The 16,970-nt window shown below is 37.7% G+C and overlaps 1 protein-coding gene across 1 annotated transcript; it reads right to left on the bottom strand.

Moving 5' to 3' along the window:
* Positions 1 to 2,843: 2,843 nt before the first annotated feature.
* LOC133568091 (growth/differentiation factor 15) lies at positions 2,844 to 15,995 on the bottom strand. The gene is made up of 2 exons (XM_061919805.1): positions 15,159 to 15,995; positions 2,844 to 4,067 (listed from the first exon to the last, which is right to left on the bottom strand). The coding sequence occupies exons 1-2, from the start codon at positions 15,514 to 15,516 to the stop codon at positions 3,349 to 3,351; spliced, it is 1,077 nt and encodes a 358-aa protein (XP_061775789.1). The 5' UTR covers positions 15,517 to 15,995; the 3' UTR covers positions 2,844 to 3,348.
* Positions 15,996 to 16,970: the final 975 nt, after the last annotated feature.

Raw genomic sequence — 16,970 nt, 5'->3', positions numbered from 1 at the left:
GGCCAGGTCTCCTTTGGAAAAGAGATCTTTGATCTCAATGGGATTTTACCTGGTTAAATAAAGGCTAAATACAAAAATACTTATGTTTATTATTGCAAGTTTTTCCTTAAATAAAATAGTGAACATACTAGACAACTTGTCTTTTAGTAGTAAGTAAACAAACAAAGGCTCCTAATTAGTCGGCTGACGTATGCAGTAACATATGAACCTGGAGCCAAATCCGTAAAAATTCTTCAAATGACTTTAACTGAAAATTCCGAACTTCAGTTTTTTTGCACAAGCCTGCTGCCGCACTAACATGCTCCTCCCTTATTTTTTATGTAAAAAGTCCTCAACTTTAAGAGCTTCAGGCAACGGTAGCCTATAGGCATACCTTGGTAAAATATCTCCTCTTTAGTTTGGGGCGTACATTAGGCTGCTAAGAATGCTCTACTTAGTTCGCCAGTACAACCATTGCCAGCGTTGGTTGTAGTTGGTAGTAGTCTTTGTTTTCTGATCCATCATAGCAGTTTCATTTCGGTCGGACCATAGACCTCCACTCAGCCCTGTCTTTGGCCTTCAGCTGCCGGGTAGCAGTGTCGATCTTCAGTTCCCTCAAATTCCGTTCAACGGTGTCCTTGTACCGTAGCCTTGGCCTCCCTCGGTTTCGTTTCCCTTCCTCCAGCTGTGAGTAGAGCAGATGCCAATGGAGCCGTGTCCGACCCAACTCAGGTTCGTTTGGGTCAAGATGCCATCCATCCATGGCAGTCCAGGACCTCTGTGTTTGGGATTTTGTCTCTCCAGGAGATGCCCATGATGGTCCGAAGGTGGCGTGAAGTTTCCAGACTTGCAACCGGTAGAGGGTCCAAGTTTCAGCACCGTACAAAAGTGTAGCTCCCGCAGTTGCTCTGTACACCTTGCACTTGACGCAAATAGAGATACGCCTGTTTTTCCAGAGTCTTTCCCTTAATTTCCCAGACACAGCACTTGCTCTCCCCATCCTGGTTTCTGATAGTCCTGACAATAACCAAGTGATGGCCATTTCTACGCAGGCATGACGCACTTCTTCCTGAAAATAACCTTGTTTCTGTGTAAAATGTGTTGGTTAGAGATTTGTTATTCTGGTCCCAGCACCTCAACCCCTTGTAAGAGGCAGTGGAAGTCTGAATTTCCTGGGAGTAGCCCGGTTCATCGAGCTAGAATCGGTCGCGTATCTGGCAACCTCGGTCAGAATTTTGACCGTGATTGCAGTACAACCCCGGCATTACTTTCTCCAAGTATTACAATTAATTATCAAACCATTTCAGGGATGTTTGTGTGAAAAAGTCTCAGTGTCGACAAATTCCAAGTGTTTAATAGCAATAAATGTACTTCCAACGTCAGCTGGAGCAAATCCGTTAAAATTCTTCAATTGACTTGAACTGAAAATTCCGAACTTTAGTTTTTTTGCACAAGCCTGCCGCAGCACTAACATGCTCCTCCCTTAATTTTTCTGTGAAAAGTCCTCAACTTTAAGAGCTTCAGGCAACGGTAGCCTATAGGTATACCTTGGTATAATGTCTCCTCTTTAGCATGGTCTACTTAGTTCGCCAGTACAACCATTGCCAGCGTTGGTTGTATTTGGTAGTAGTCTTTGTTTTCTGATCCATCATAGCAGTTTCATTTCGGTCGAACCATAGACCTCCACTCAGTCCTGTCTTCTGCATTCAGCTGCCGGGTTGCAGTGTCGATCTTCAGTTCCCTCAAATTCCGTTCAACGGTGTCCTTGTACCGTAGCCTTGGCCTCCCTCGGTTTCGTTTCCCTTCCTCCAGCTGTGAGTAGAGCAGATGCCGATGGAGCCGTGTCCGACCCAATTCAGGTTCGTTTGGATCAAGATGCCATCCATCCATGGTGGTCCAGGACCTCTGTGTTCGGGATTTTGTCTCTCCAGGAGATGCCCATGATGGTCCGAAGGTGGCGTGAAGTTTCCAGACTTGCAACCTGTAGAGCAGTGGTGCCCATTACGTCGATCGCGAGCTACCAGTCGACCGCGGGGGGGTGTGTCAGTCGATCTCCAGCCAGGCTTTTAAAAAAAATAGACCTAAAAATGAGTGATCATCAATCTTCACCAAGACGTCACTTAAATGACATTCACGGTACCGGAGGGTCTTGTGAGATGACGCTGGCTGCTGCAAGATCATTATTATGAAAATATGACCGAGAGGAAGGCGAGAAACACTTTTTATTTCAACAGACTCTCGCGCCGTACCTTCCGTCAAAACTCTAAAGGCCGACTGCACATTTCCTATCTTCACAATAAAAGCCCTGCTTCATGCTGCCTGCGCTAACTAAATACAGAGTCTCGGAAAACTGGCGTGCACAAGCGATCCCTCAGAAAGCTGGCGTGCACATCAGCTTTCCGAGACTCTTATTTTGTTAGCGCAGGCAGCATGAAGCAGGGCTTTTATTGTGAAGATAGGAAATGTGCAGTCGGCCTTTAGAGTTTTGACGGAAGGGACGGCGCGAAAGTCTGTTGAAATAAAAAGTGTTTCTCGCCTTCCTCTCTGTCATTTTTTCATAATAATGAACTGGCAGCAGCCAGCGTCATCTCACAAGACCCTCGGGTGCCGTGAATGTCAATCAAGCAAGCTACGAAATTTGCCGCCAATGTTTTTCTTGTAAAGTGTATGGAAGCTGGATGAATTAGATGCCAAAAACCAACCACTTTCATGTGGTATTGTACAGAAAGGACCACTTTTTTTCTCCTCCATTCGAAAATGTGGGCGTTATCATCATTACTGTCTGATTCCAATCAATGCAAGTCATCAGAATCAGGTAATACACCAACTTATATTCTTGTCTTCGTGAAAGAAAGACATCTATATGTGTTACACATGCTTGTATTATCATTAAACACATTTAACTTGTTTACAAAATTGTCTCTTTCATAAATAAATAAATATAAATGATATATATAAATGAGGTAGATCCCCTCGAGTTGGTCAATTGAAAAGTAGCTCGACAAAAGTGTAGCTTCCGCAGTTGCTCTGTACACCTTGCACTTGACGCAAATAGAGACATGCCTGTTATTCCCGAGTCTTTCCCTTAATATCCCAGACACAGCACTGGCTCTCCCCATCCTGTTTTCTGATAGTCCTAACAATAACCAAGTGATTGCCATTTCTACGCAGGCATGTTGTACTTCTACCTGAAAACAACCTTGTTTCTGTGTAAAATGTGTTGGGTAGAGATTTGTTATTGACAAAACGCTTGTCCGTTCAGCTATTCTGGTCCCAGCACCTCAACCCAGGCAGTGGGAGTCTGAAGTTCCTGGGAGTAGCCTGGTCCATCCAGCTGGACAAAGTAAAAACTCCTGAACTTTGAGAGTTTCAGGCACAGTGGCATGCACTGACTATGAGGTCGTTGAAAGGCGTGAGTTCCAACCGGCCCTTGCTGTCGTAGTGCATGAGGACCATGGGCTCGTAGGAGGCGGGCACGCAGCAGGGCCGAGGCGTGCCGCCCTTCATCAGCTGGTGCAGCCGCGACTTCACCTGCGTGTGCATGCTGGCGGGCTTGTAGTTGTGCGGGCAGGCGCCGTCGCAGAGGTGCATGGTGTACTCCGCGGGGGCCACCACCCAGTCCGTCCATCCGATCTCTTTGAAGGACACGTTGAGGGACTTCCGGCAGCACCAGCCTTGGTCGTTGCAGTCGTCCTCCCTGAGGGAGCGCGGCGGCCTCCCGTTGCGCGCCTGAATGAAGTCCACTTCCAGAGAGAGTACTGGATCGCTTCCATCCTCGGCCGTCCTTACTCGGACAACCAGCGACTCGTCCTGGTCTGCTTGGATCCACTTTGCCACCGTTGCGCTGACGTCCGTCGTCACGAGTGCGTGGCTGGCATGAATTGTGGTGTGTGTCCAGGTGCTTGCGTTCACCTGCTTGACTTCGACCCGGATCTCGGCTTTCGGTGGTGCCGGGGTCTGTCTGGAAATCTTCAGTTCCGCCCGGGTGGGCCTCGCCCCCGTGTGGAAGTCGGGGTTCTTCTGGAAAACTGCTCTGTACCACTGCACCTGTGCTTGTTCTCCTCCCTGAGGTGCTTTTATTGGCGCCACTGTGGACAGAAAGTGCATGCGATCGTGTCAAAACAAAGAAACGACAAAACGAGGCCAAAAGTCCCAACGTTTTCTTTATTTTCATGACTATTTAACACTGTAGATTGTCACTGAAGGCATCAAAACTATCACAGAGGTGAAGTGACAACCATTTTAGGTGACTTGAAGCTCATGGAGTGAATGCCAAGAGTAATCCGAGCAAAGGGTGGCTATTTTGAAGAAACTAGACATCCGGGAGGAGCTCAAAGTAAAGCTGCTGCTCCTCCACATGGAAAGGAGCCAGAGGAGGTGGTTCGGGCATCTGGTCAGGATGCCACCCGAACGCCTTCCTAGGGAGGTGTTTAGGGCACGTCCAACCAGTAGGAGGCCCCGGGGAAGACCCAGGACACGTTGGGAAGACTATGTCTCCCAGCTGGCCTGGGAACGCCTCGGGATTCCCCGGGAAGAGCTGGACAAAGTGGCTGGGGAGAGGGAAGTCTGGGCTTCCCTGCTTAGGCTGCTGCCCCCGCGACCCAACCTCGGATAAGCGGAAGAAGATGGATGGATGGATAGACAGGTTTTCACTTATTTCAGTTTTTTTGTTAAGTACATAACTCCACATGTGTTCATTCATAGTTTTGAGGCCTTCAGTGACAATCTATAACAGGGGTCGGGAACCTTTTTGGCGGAGAGAGCCAAAAAGCCAAATATTTTAAAATATATTTCCGTAAGAGCCATATAATATTTTTTTTAACACTGAACACAACTAAACGCGTGCATTTTTAAGTAAGACCAACATTTCTAGAGTATAATATGTCTCTTATTCTTTGTAACAACATTGTTGTTCTGAAGCTAACTGTGGATGGGGTGTGGCCTGCGGGCCTGCAGCGAACTGGGATGTGCCAGGACCGGCTTCGAAATCAGCGACAGTTGCGTAGATGGTCCACCTTGGCCTTGATATCTAGTCCGAAGAACCCCCAGGAGGGCAAACCCCACACTAACCAATAATAAATAAATAACTTCTTACCATTAACGCAACTTCTTGAATAGGTGCGGTAGAAAACGGATGGATTAAAAATGCATGAGAATGTTTTATATTTTTAACATTATTTTTAACACTGTGATTACAAGTGGAATTATTCATTACTTATCGTTTTAAGCGACGTCAGCTCAGATTTTTCCGAGAGCCAGATGCAGTCATCAAAAGAGCCACATCTGGCTCTAGAGCCATAGGTTCCCTACCCCTGATCTACAATGTAAATAGTCATGAGAATAAAGTAAACGCATTGAAATGAGAAGGTGTGTCCAAACTTTTGGCCTGAATTTTATAAAAAAATGCAGAAACATTTTTTTTTTTTAGTTGTTCAGTTAAATATGCACTTCTGGGGCTTCGTCTGTCCACAACTGATTAAAACGTGTAAAACAAACACTGTGCTTTTCGAGAGGATTTGTGCTGAATTTATTTAAGCCACAGGCATCAAACCCAAGGCCCGGAGGCCAGATGTGGCTCGCCACTTCATTTTATTTGGCCCTTGAAAGCCAGGAAATAATAAGTCTCAAAAAAGTACTTTAACTTTTCTTACTACTTGTATTATTTGTTTCTATTTTGGCAGAAAACAAATAAATGCATTCGCAAATTTTGCTAAATTAAATATTGTGTAATTATGCAAAAATATATTATCAAACCATCAAACCATTTTTTAAATAGAAATAAATACTAATAATATCGATTTCAAAGCAAGTTATGCAACAAATTATGCAATGTAAAAGTAGCAAAAGATTTCATGGTCAAATTATGACATTTACTTTTTACAGCATTTTTCGCCAAATAAAACAAAGCTGTACTTTTTTCGCTATAATAAAATCTGGTGTCCTTTTGGCATTTACAGTAATACACCGAAAAATATACAGTTGTTGATTTGCGGTATTAAAAAAATATATATTTATGGGAACTTAGGTGCCTAAATTTTACAGTAAAATTGCAGTTATTTTATTCACAGTAAAAAAAATTAAAAAAAATTTAAATTTTACATAAAAATTCTGGCAACTTTCTACCATAAAAACAGCGGTACTGTTTTTCCATTTACAGTAATATAGACTACATTTTGAGGTGAAATTATAACAACTTACCAATTTAAAAAAAATTTTTTTTTACAAATATTGAACATTTACCATAAAATTACAACAAAATTAAGTTATTTTCATATTACAAAACAAATGACTGTTATTTCACAGTAAAATAATATAAATTTACTGTAATATTACAACAAAATGCCTTTATTTTGGGATTTGTTAGTGTTCTCCGGCGTTTTGTGTTAGTTCCTGTTCTGTGCTTTTATTTTGGCGACTTTTCTGGTTTTGTGGGTGTCTTCCCGTGGCTGCTTCACTTCTGTCCCAGACCATTTCCCTTCACCTGTTTTCTGTGGGACTATTTAAGTTGATCCTTTTTCTACCTTTAGTGTCAGAACTTGTTCACTACTTTGTGGACGCCATCTGCCCCACATTTCATACTAACTGTTTTTTGCTGTCTTAGTATGGTCATTAAAACACTTCCCTTCCGCTCTACCCTTTTAATTTAGCTTCTTTGATTGATAAATATTCGGTATAAATTTTTTTTAAATACAAACCCCATTTCCATATGAGTTGGGAAATTGTGTTAGATGTAAATATAAACAGAATACAATGATTTGCAAATAAGTTTCAACCCATATTCAGTTGAATCCACTACAAAGACAAGATATTTGATGTTCAAACTCATAAACTATTTTTTTATTGCAAAAAATAAATAACTTAGAATTTCATGGCTGCAACATGTTCCAAAGTAGTTGGGAAAGGGCATGTTCACCACTGTGTTACATCACCTTTTCTTTTAACAACACTCAACAAACGTTTGGGAACTGAGGAAACTAAGTGTTGAAGCTTTGAAAGTGGTCTTTCTCCGCTGTCGTATTTTACGCTTCATAAAGCGCCACACATTTTCGATAAGAGACAGGTCTGGACTGCAGGCGGGCCAGGAAAGTAGGAAAGTACCCGCACTCTTTTATACGAAGCCACACTGTTGTAACACGTGGCTTGGCATTGTCTTGCTGAAATAAGCAGGGGCGTCCATGATAACATTGCTTGGATGACAACATATGTTGTTCCAAAACCTGTATGTACCTTTCAGCATTAATGGTGCCTTCACAGATGTGTAAGTTACCCATGCCTTGGGTACTAATACACCCCCATACCATCACAGATGCTGGCTTTTGAACTTTGCGCCTAAAACAATCCGAATGGTTATTTTCCTCTTTGTTCTGGAGGACACCACGTCCTCTGTTTCCAAATATAATTTGAAATGTGGACTCGTCAGTCCACAGAACACCTTTCCACTTTGTATCAGTCCATCTTAGATGAGCTCGGGCCAAGCCAAGCCGGCGGCGTTTCCTGGATATTGTTGATAAATGGGTTTTGTTTTGCATAGTAGAGTTTTAACTTGCACTTACAGATGTAGGGACCAACTGTAGTTACTGACAGTGGTTTTATGAAGTGTTAATGAGCCCATGTGGTGATATCCTTTACACACTGATGTCAGTTTTTGATGCAGTACCGCCTGAGGGATCAAAAGTCTGTAATACCATCGCTTTACTGTAACATTACCACAGAATTAAGTTATTTCTATCTTTCAAAATTTTTTACTGTTATTTCACAGTAAAATATTGAAAATTTACTGTAACATTACAACAAAGTTACGTTATTTTCATATTTCAATACAATTGACTGTTATTTCACGGTAAAATATTGAAAATTTACTGTAACATTACAACAAAATTACGTTATTTTCATAATGATTTTGTCACGGCTGCTTACCCCAGGCCGTGCCTTTATGTTGGGTTTTGTTAGTGTTCTCCAACGTTTTGTGTTAATTCCTGTCCTGTGCTTTTATTTTGGCGACTTTTCTGGTTTTGTGTGTGTTTTCCCGCTGCTGCTTCACTTCCATGCCAATACATTCCCCTCACCTGTTTTCTTTTTTCCTTTTTCTACCTTGGTTTTCGGTACATTGTTGATGCTGCTGTTATCTGTTCACTACTTTGTGGACGCCATCTGCTCCACATTTCCGCTCTAGCCTTTTGTTTTTGCTTCTTTGATTAACAAATACATCTTTTTACTTCACGCCGCTACCTCGTTCATCTGCATTCCTAAAACCACGACAACCTCATGCGTCTTTTTACTTACTTTTTTTTTATATTTCAAAAAAATTGACTGTTATTTCACGGTAAACTATTGAAAATTAACTGTAACATTACAACAAAATTACGTTATTTCTATCTTAAAAAAAATGTATGGTTATTTCACAGTAAAATTTTGAAAATTTACTGTAACATTACAACAAAATTACGTTATTTTCATATTTTAAAATAAATGACTGTTATGTCACGGTTAAATATTGAAAATTTACTGTAATATTACAACAAAATGCAGTTATTTCTGTCTTTTAATTTTTTTTACGGTTATTTCACGGTAAAATATTGAAAATTTACTGTAATATTACAACAAAATTAAGTTATTTCTATCTTTACATTTTTTTTTACGGTTATTTCACAGTAAAAAGTTGAACATTTGTTGTAAAATTACAACATAAATTCGTTATTTTCATATTTCAAAGCAATTGACTCTTATTTTACGGTAAAATATTTAAAATTTACTGTAATATTACAACCAAATTAAGTTAGTTCTATCTTTAATTTTTTTTATGGTTATTTCACAGTAAAATATTGAAAATTTACTGTAACATTACAACATAGTTACATTATTTTCATATTTCAAAACAAATGACTGTTATTTCACGGTAAAATATTGAAAATTTACCGTAATATTACAAGAAAATGAAGTTATTTATATCTTAGATTTTTTTTACGGTTATTTCACAGTAAAATATTGAACATTTACGGTAACATTACAACAAAATTACGTTATTTTCATATTTCAAAACAATTGACTGTTATTTCACGGTAAAATATTGAACATTTCCTGTAATATTACAACAAAATTAAGTTATTTCTAGCTTTAATTTTTTTTTACGGTTATTTCACAGTAAAATATTGAACATTTACTGTAACATTACAACAAAATTACGTTATTTTCATATTTCAAAACAATTGACTGTTATTTCACGGTAAAATATTGAACATTTACTGTTACATTAGAACAGAATTAAGTTAGTTCTATCTTTCAAAATTTTTTACTGTTATTTCACAATAAAATATTGAAAATTTACTGTAACTTTACGACAAAATTAGGTTATTTTCATATTTCAAAGCAATTGACTATTATTTCACGGTAAAATATTGAACATTTACTGTAACATTACAACAGAATTAAGTTATTTCTATCTTTCAAAAAAGTTTACTGTTATTTCACAATAAAATATTGAAAATTTACTGTAACATTACAACAAAATTAGGTTATTTTCATATTTCAAAGCAATTGACTGTTATTTCACGGTAAAATATTGAACATTTACTGTAACATTACAACAAAATTAAGTTATTTCTATCTTTCAAAAAAGTTTACTGTTATTTCACAATAAAATATTGAAAATTTACTGTAACATTACAACAAAATTACGTTATTTTCATATTTCAAAACAATTGACTGTTATTTCACGGTAAAATATGAAAATTTACTGTAACATTACAACAAAATTACGTTATTTTCATAGTGATTTTGTCACGGCTGCTTACCCCAGGCCGTGCCTTTATGTTGGGTTTTGTTAGTGTTCTCCAACGTTTTGTGTTAATTCCTGTCCTGTGCTTTTATTTTGGCGACTTTTCTGGTTTTGTGTGTGTTTTCCCGCGGCTGCTTCACTTCCATGCCAATACATTCCCCTCACCTGTTTTCTTTTTTCCTTTTTCTACCTTGGTTTTCGGTACATTGTTGATGCTGCTGTTATCTGTTCACTACTTTGTGGACGCCATCTGCTCCACATTTCCGCTCTAGCCTTTTGTTTTTGCCTCTTTGATGAATAAATACATCTTTTTACTTCACGCCGCGACCTCGTTCATCTGCATTCCTAAAACCACGACAACCTCAAGCGTCTTTTTACTTACTTTTTTTTTATATTTCAAAAAAATTGACTGTTATTTCACGGTAAAATATTGAAAATTAACTGTAACATTACAACAAGATTACGTTATTTCTATCTTAAAAAAAATGTACGGTTATTTCACAGTAAAATATTGAAAATTTACCGTAACATTACAACAAAATTACGTGATTTTCATATTTTAAAATAATTGACTGTTATGTCACGGTTAACTATTGAAAATTTACTGTAATATTACAACAAAATTAAGTTATTTCTATCTTTACTTTTTTTTTACGGTTATTTCTCTGTAAAAAAATTGAACATTTACTATAAAATTACAACATAAATACGTTATTTTCATATTTCAAAGCAATTGACTCTTATTTTACGGTAAAATATTTAAAATTTACTGTAATATTACAACCACATTAAGTTAGTTCTATCTTTAATTTTTTTTATGGTTATTTCACAGTAAAATATTGAAAATTTACTGTAACATTACAACATAATTACATTATTTTCATATTTCAAAACAAATGACTGTTATTTCACGGTAAAATATTGAAAATTTACCGTAATATTACAAGAAAATGAAGTTATTTATATCTTTGATTTTTTTTACGGTTATTTCACGGTAAAATATTGAACATTTACGGTAACATTACAACAAAATTACGTTATTTTCATATTTCAAAACAATTGACTGTTATTTCACGGTAAAATATTGAACATTTCCTGTAATATTACAACAAAATTAAGTTATTTCTAGCTTTAATTTTTTTTTACGGTTATTTCACAGTAAAATATTGAAAATTTACTGTAACATTACAACAAAATTACGCTATTTTCATATTTCAAAACAATTGACTGTTATTTCACGGTAAAATATTGAACATTTACTGTTACATTAGAACAGAATTAAGTTAGTTCTATCTTTCAAAATTTTTTACTGTTATTTCACAATAAAATATTGAAAATTTACTGTAACATTACGACAAAATTAGGTTATTTTCATATTTCAAAGCAATTGACTATTATTTCACGGTAAAATATTGAACATTTACTGTAACATTACAACAGAATTAAGTTATTTCTATCTTTCAAAAAAGTTTACTGTTATTTCACAATAAAATATTGAAAATTTACTGTAACATTACAACAAAATTACGTTATTTTCATATTTCAAAACAATTGACTGTTATTTTACGGTAAAATATTGAAAATTTACTGTAACATTACAACAAAATTACGTTATTTTCATAGTGATTTTGTCACGGCTGCTTACCCCCGGCCGTGCCTTTATGTTGGGTTTTGTTAGTGTTCTCCAGCGTTTTGTGTTAGTTCCTGTCCTGTGCTTTTATTTTGGCGACTTTTCTGGTTTTGTGGGTGTTTTCCCGCGGCTGCTTCACTTCCGTGCCAATACATTTCCCCTCACCTGTTTTCTTTTTTCCCTTTTCTACCTTGGTTTTCGGTACATTGTTGATGCTGCTGTTATCTGTTCACTACTTTGTGGACGCCATCTGCTCCACATTTCCGCTCAAGCCTTTTGTTTTTGCCTCTTTGATGAATAAATACATCTTTTTACTTCACGCCGCTACCTCGTTCATCTGCATTCCTAAAACAACGACAACCTCATACGTCTTCTTACGTACTTTTTTCTTATATTTCAAAAAAATTGACTGTTATTTCACGGTAAAATATTGAAAATTAACTGAAACATTACAACAAGACTACGTTATTTCTATCTTTAAAATTTTTCACGGTTATTTCACAGTAAAATATTGAAAATTTACTATAACATTACAACAAAATTACATTATTTTCATATTTCAAAACAATTGACTGTTAGTTCACGGTAAAATATTGAAAATTTATCGTAATATTACAACAAAATTAAGTTAGTTCTATCTTTCAAATTTTTTTACTGGTTTTTCACAGTAAAATATTGAACATTTACTGTAACATTACAACAAAATTACATTATTTTAATATTTCAAAACAATTGACTGTTATTTCACGGTAAAATATTGAACATTTCCTGTAATATTACGACAAAATTAAGTTATTTCTAGCTTTACATTTTTTTTACGGTTATTTCACAATAAAATATTTAAAATTTACTGTAACATTACAACAAAATTACGTTATTTTCATATTTAAAAACAATTGACTGTTATATCACGGTAAAATATTGAACATTTACTGTTACATTAGAACAGAATTAAGTTAGTTCTATCTTTCAAATTTTTTTACTGTTATTTCATAATAAAATATTGAAAATTTACTGTAACATTACAACAAAATTACGTTATTTTCATATTTCATAGCAAATGACTGTTATTTTACGGTAAAATATTGAAAATTTACTGTAACATTACAACAAAATTACGTTATTTTCATAGTGATTTTGTCACGGCTGCTTACCCCAGGCCGTGCCTTTATGTTGGGTTTTGTTAGTGTTCTCCGGCGTTTTGTGATAGTTCCTGTCCTGTGCTTTTATTTTGGCGACTTTTCTGGTTTTGTGGGTGTTTTCCCGCGGCTGCTTCACTTCCGTGCCAATACATTTCCCCTCACCTGTTTTCTTTTTTCCCTTTTCTACCTTGGTTTTCGGTACATTGTTGATGCTGCTGTTATCTGTTCACTACTTTGTGGACGCCATCTGCTCCACATTTCCGCTCAAGCCTTTTGTTTTTGCCTCTTTGATGAATAAATACATCTTTTTACTTCACGCCGCTACCTCGTTCATCTGCATTCCTAAAACAACGACAACCTCATACGTCTTCTTACGTACTTTTTTCTTATATTTCAAAAAAATTGACTGTTATTTCACGGTAAAATATTGAAAATTAACTGTAACATTACAACAAGACTACGTTATTTCTATCTTTAAAATTTTTCACGGTTATTTCACAGTAAAATATTGAAAATTTACTATAACATTACAACAAAATTACATTATTTTCATATTTCAAAACAATTGACTGTTAGTTCACGGTAAAATATTGAAAATTTATCGTAATATTACAACAAAATTAAGTTAGTTCTATCTTTCAAATTTTTTTACTGGTTTTTCACAGTAAAATATTGAACATTTACTGTAACATTACAACAAAATTACATTATTTTAATATTTCAAAACAATTGACTGTTATTTCACGGTAAAATATTGAACATTTCCTGTAATATTACGACAAAATTAAGTTATTTCTAGCTTTACATTTTTTTTACGGTTATTTCACAATAAAATATTTAAAATTTACTGTAACATTACAACAAAATTACGTTATTTTCATATTTAAAAACAATTGACTGTTATATCACGGTAAAATATTGAACATTTACTGTTACATTAGAACAGAATTAAGTTAGTTCTATCTTTCAAATTTTTTTACTGTTATTTCATAATAAAATATTGAAAATTTACTGTAACATTACAACAAAATTACGTTATTTTCATATTTCATAGCAAATGACTGTTATTTTACGGTAAAATATTGAAAATTTACTGTAACATTACAACAAAATTACGTTATTTTCATAGTGATTTTGTCACGGCTGCTTACCCCAGGCCGTGCCTTTATGTTGGGTTTTGTTAGTGTTCTCCGGCGTTTTGTGTTAGTTCCTGTCCTGTGCTTTTATTTTGGCGACTTTTCTGGTTTTGTGGGTGTTTTCCCGCGGCTGCTTCACTTCCGTGCCAATACATTTCCCCTCACCTGTTTTCTTTTTTCCTTTTTCTACCTTGGTTTTCGGTACATTGTTGATGCTGCTGTTATCTGTTCACTACTTTGTGGACGCCATCTGCTCCACATTTCCGCTCTAGCCTTTTGTTTTTGCCTCTTTGATGAATAAATACATCTTTTTACTTCACGCCGCTACCTCGTTCATCTGCATTCCTAAAACCACGACAACCTCAAGCATCTTTTTACTTACTTTTTTTTTTATATTTCAAAAAAATTGACTGTTATTTCACGGTAAAATATTGAAAATTAACTGTATCATTACAATAAGACTACGTTATGTCTATCTTTAAAAAAATGTACGGTTATTTCACAGTAAAATATTGAAAATTTACCCTAACATTACAACAAAATTACGTTATTTTCATATTTTAAAATAATTGACTGTTATGTCACGGTTAAATATTGAAAATTTACTGTAATATTACAACAAAATTAAGTTATTTCTATCTTTAACATTTTTTACGGTTATTTCACAGTAAAATATTGAAAATTTACTGTAACATTACAACAGAATTAAGTTATTTCTATCTTTCAAAAAAGTTTACTGTTATTTCACAATTAAATATTGAAAATTTACTGTAACATTACAACAAAAATTACGTTATTTTCATATTTCAAAACAATTGACTGTTATTTCACGGTAAAATATTGAAAATTTACTGTAACATTACAACAAAATTATGTTATTTTCATAGTGATTTTGTCACGGCTGCTTACCCCAGGCCGTGCCTTTATGTTGGGTTTTGTTAGTGTTCTCCGGCGTTTTGTGTTAGTTCCTGTCCTGTGCTTTTATTTTGGCGACTTTTCTGGTTTTGTGGGTGTTTTCCCGTGGCTGCTTCACTTCCGTGCCAATACATTTCCCCTCACCTGTTTTCTTTTTTCCTTTTTCTACCTTGTTTTTCGGTACATTGTTGATGCTGCTGTTATCTGTTCACTACTTTGTGGACGCCATCTGCTCCACATTTCCGCTCTAGCCTTTTGTTTTTGCCTCTTTGATCAATAAATACATCTTTTTACTTCACGCCGCTACCTAGTTCATCTGCATTCCTAAAACCACGACAACCTCCTTCGTCTTTTCCACGACAGCTTTGACATGGCTTGACAGTTTTGTTTTCAAAGGAGGAGAAGGTGGAGTTTCTGGCGGCGGAATGTTTGTACACGCTCTGGCCTTTGTTGGATCGTGCGAGGGAACTCACGCGGTGAGAGTTCTTGAATGAACTCTGCATCAAACATTCCTTCTGCCACTCAGGCGATGCCTGTAAGCCATGTGCCTGAATAGAACAAGGAGGCGTGTCAGACCTCACCTGTGGCCGGGACCAGCACCGTCGAGGTGGTCGTCCCCTCGGTCCGGCTGGGATTTCCTCTCATCGCCTTCAGTTTTTCCCAATAGAGCTGATGCATCCTCCGCAGCTCTTCCTCCGAGGCCTTCAGGGTGAGCGCCGGCTCCTTGTCCATACCGAGCGAGCTGAGGATCCCCGTCTTGACCGCCTCCAGCAGCCGGAGCCTCTGGGCCTCCTGGGCCCGGTGAGGCCGGCCTTGGCCCGAGCGAGAGACTGAGACCAGGAGCAGCAGGGAGGGGAGAAGCCGTCTGAACATTGTGGCTTCTCTCCGGGGAGTTGCCTGGGTGAGCTTCGTCTGGCTCGTTAATGAAATTCTTGGCATTCTTTCATTTATAGCCCGTCTGCGTGGCCACGCCCCCGCTGGGTCAGGTGAACTTCGGATGGGGCAAGACTTCCTCCACTAATGTTTTTATCACCTTCCGTAACGCCTGCTGGGGAATATTTTCAGAACTAACACCATGAACAGACAATATTCTTGCACGCTGTGTTTGTTTACACATTCTTCACTGGAAGTTGTCACATCAGCATATTCTAGACAAGACTAAGTCAGTTTTCAGGTAGAAAACTATGAAAATCCATCCATCCGTTTTCTACAGGCTTAATAATGTTGTTTTTATTGAAAACTGATGGCATTTTTTGTTACATCTCACATCCATCCATCCATTTTCTACCTTTTATTCCCTTTTGGGGTGGCAGGGGGGTGCTGGGGTCTATCTCAGGTGCATTCGGGCGGAAGATGGCGTAAACCCCGGACAAGTCGCCACCTCATCCAGGCTTAATAATGTTGTTTTTAATGAAAATAGACGGCTTTTTTTGTTACATCTTACATCCATCCATCCATTTTCTATTGCTTATTCCCTTTTGGGGTGGCGGGGGGGTGCTGGAGCCTATCTCAGGTGCATCCGGGCGGAAGGCGGAGCACACCCTGGACAAGTCGCCACCTCATCCAGGCTTAATAATGTTGTTTTTATTGAAAATGGATGGCATTTTTTTGTTACATCTCACATCCATCCATCCATTTTCTACCGCTTATTCCCTTTTGGGGTGGCAGGGGGGTGCTGGGGTCTATCTCAGGTGCATTCGGGCGGAAGATGGCGTACACCCCGGACAAGTCGCCACCTCAGCCAGGCTTAATAATGTTGTTTTTATTGAAAATGCATGGCATTTTTGTTACATCTCACATCCATTCATCCATTTTCTACCGCTTATTCCCTTTTGGGGAGGCGGGGGGGGGGGGTGCTGGAGTCTATCTCAGGTGTATTCGGGCGGAAGGCGGCGTACACCTTGGACAAGCCCCCACCTCATCCAGGCTTAATAATGTTGTTTTTATTGAAAATGGATGGCATTTTTTTGTTACAGCTCACATCCATCCATCCATTTTCTACTGCTTATTCCCTTTTGGGGTGGCGGGTGGGTGCTGGAGCCTATCTCAGGTGCATTCGGGCAGAAGGCGACGTACACCCTGGACAAGTCGCCACCTCATCCAGGCTTAATAATGTTGTTTTTATTGAAAATGGACGGCTTTTTTTGTTACATCTCACATCCATCCATCCATTTTCTACCGCTTATTCCCTTTTGGGCGTGGCAGGGGGGTGCTGGAGCCTATCTCAGGTGCATTCGGGTGGAAGGCGATGTACACCCTGGACAAGTCGCCACCTCATCCAGGCTTAATAATGTTGTTTTTATTGAAAATGGACGCCTTTTTTTGTTACATCTCACATCCATCCATCCATTTTCTACCGCTTATTCCCTTTTGGGGTGGCGGGGGGGTGTTGG

Source organism: Nerophis ophidion, linkage group LG14, assembly GCF_033978795.1.
Source record: "Nerophis ophidion isolate RoL-2023_Sa linkage group LG14, RoL_Noph_v1.0, whole genome shotgun sequence".
NCBI classification, from domain to species: domain Eukaryota; kingdom Metazoa; phylum Chordata; class Actinopteri; order Syngnathiformes; family Syngnathidae; genus Nerophis; species Nerophis ophidion.
Note: the sequence above shows the minus strand (reverse complement) of the source record. Positions and strands in the feature narration are given on the sequence as shown.

What these genes read in the sequence shown, in the direction of transcription:
- LOC133568091 (XM_061919805.1), bottom strand. Translation starts at nt 15,516, where the DNA reads ATGCCAAGAATTTCATTAACGAGCCAGACGAAGCTCACCCAGGCAACT. An exon ending in GGTGCTGGTCCCGGCCACAG is followed by an intron (nt 4,068 to 15,158) that starts GTGAGGTCTGAC and finishes TTCTGTCCACAG; the next exon opens with TGGCGCCAATAAAAGCACCT.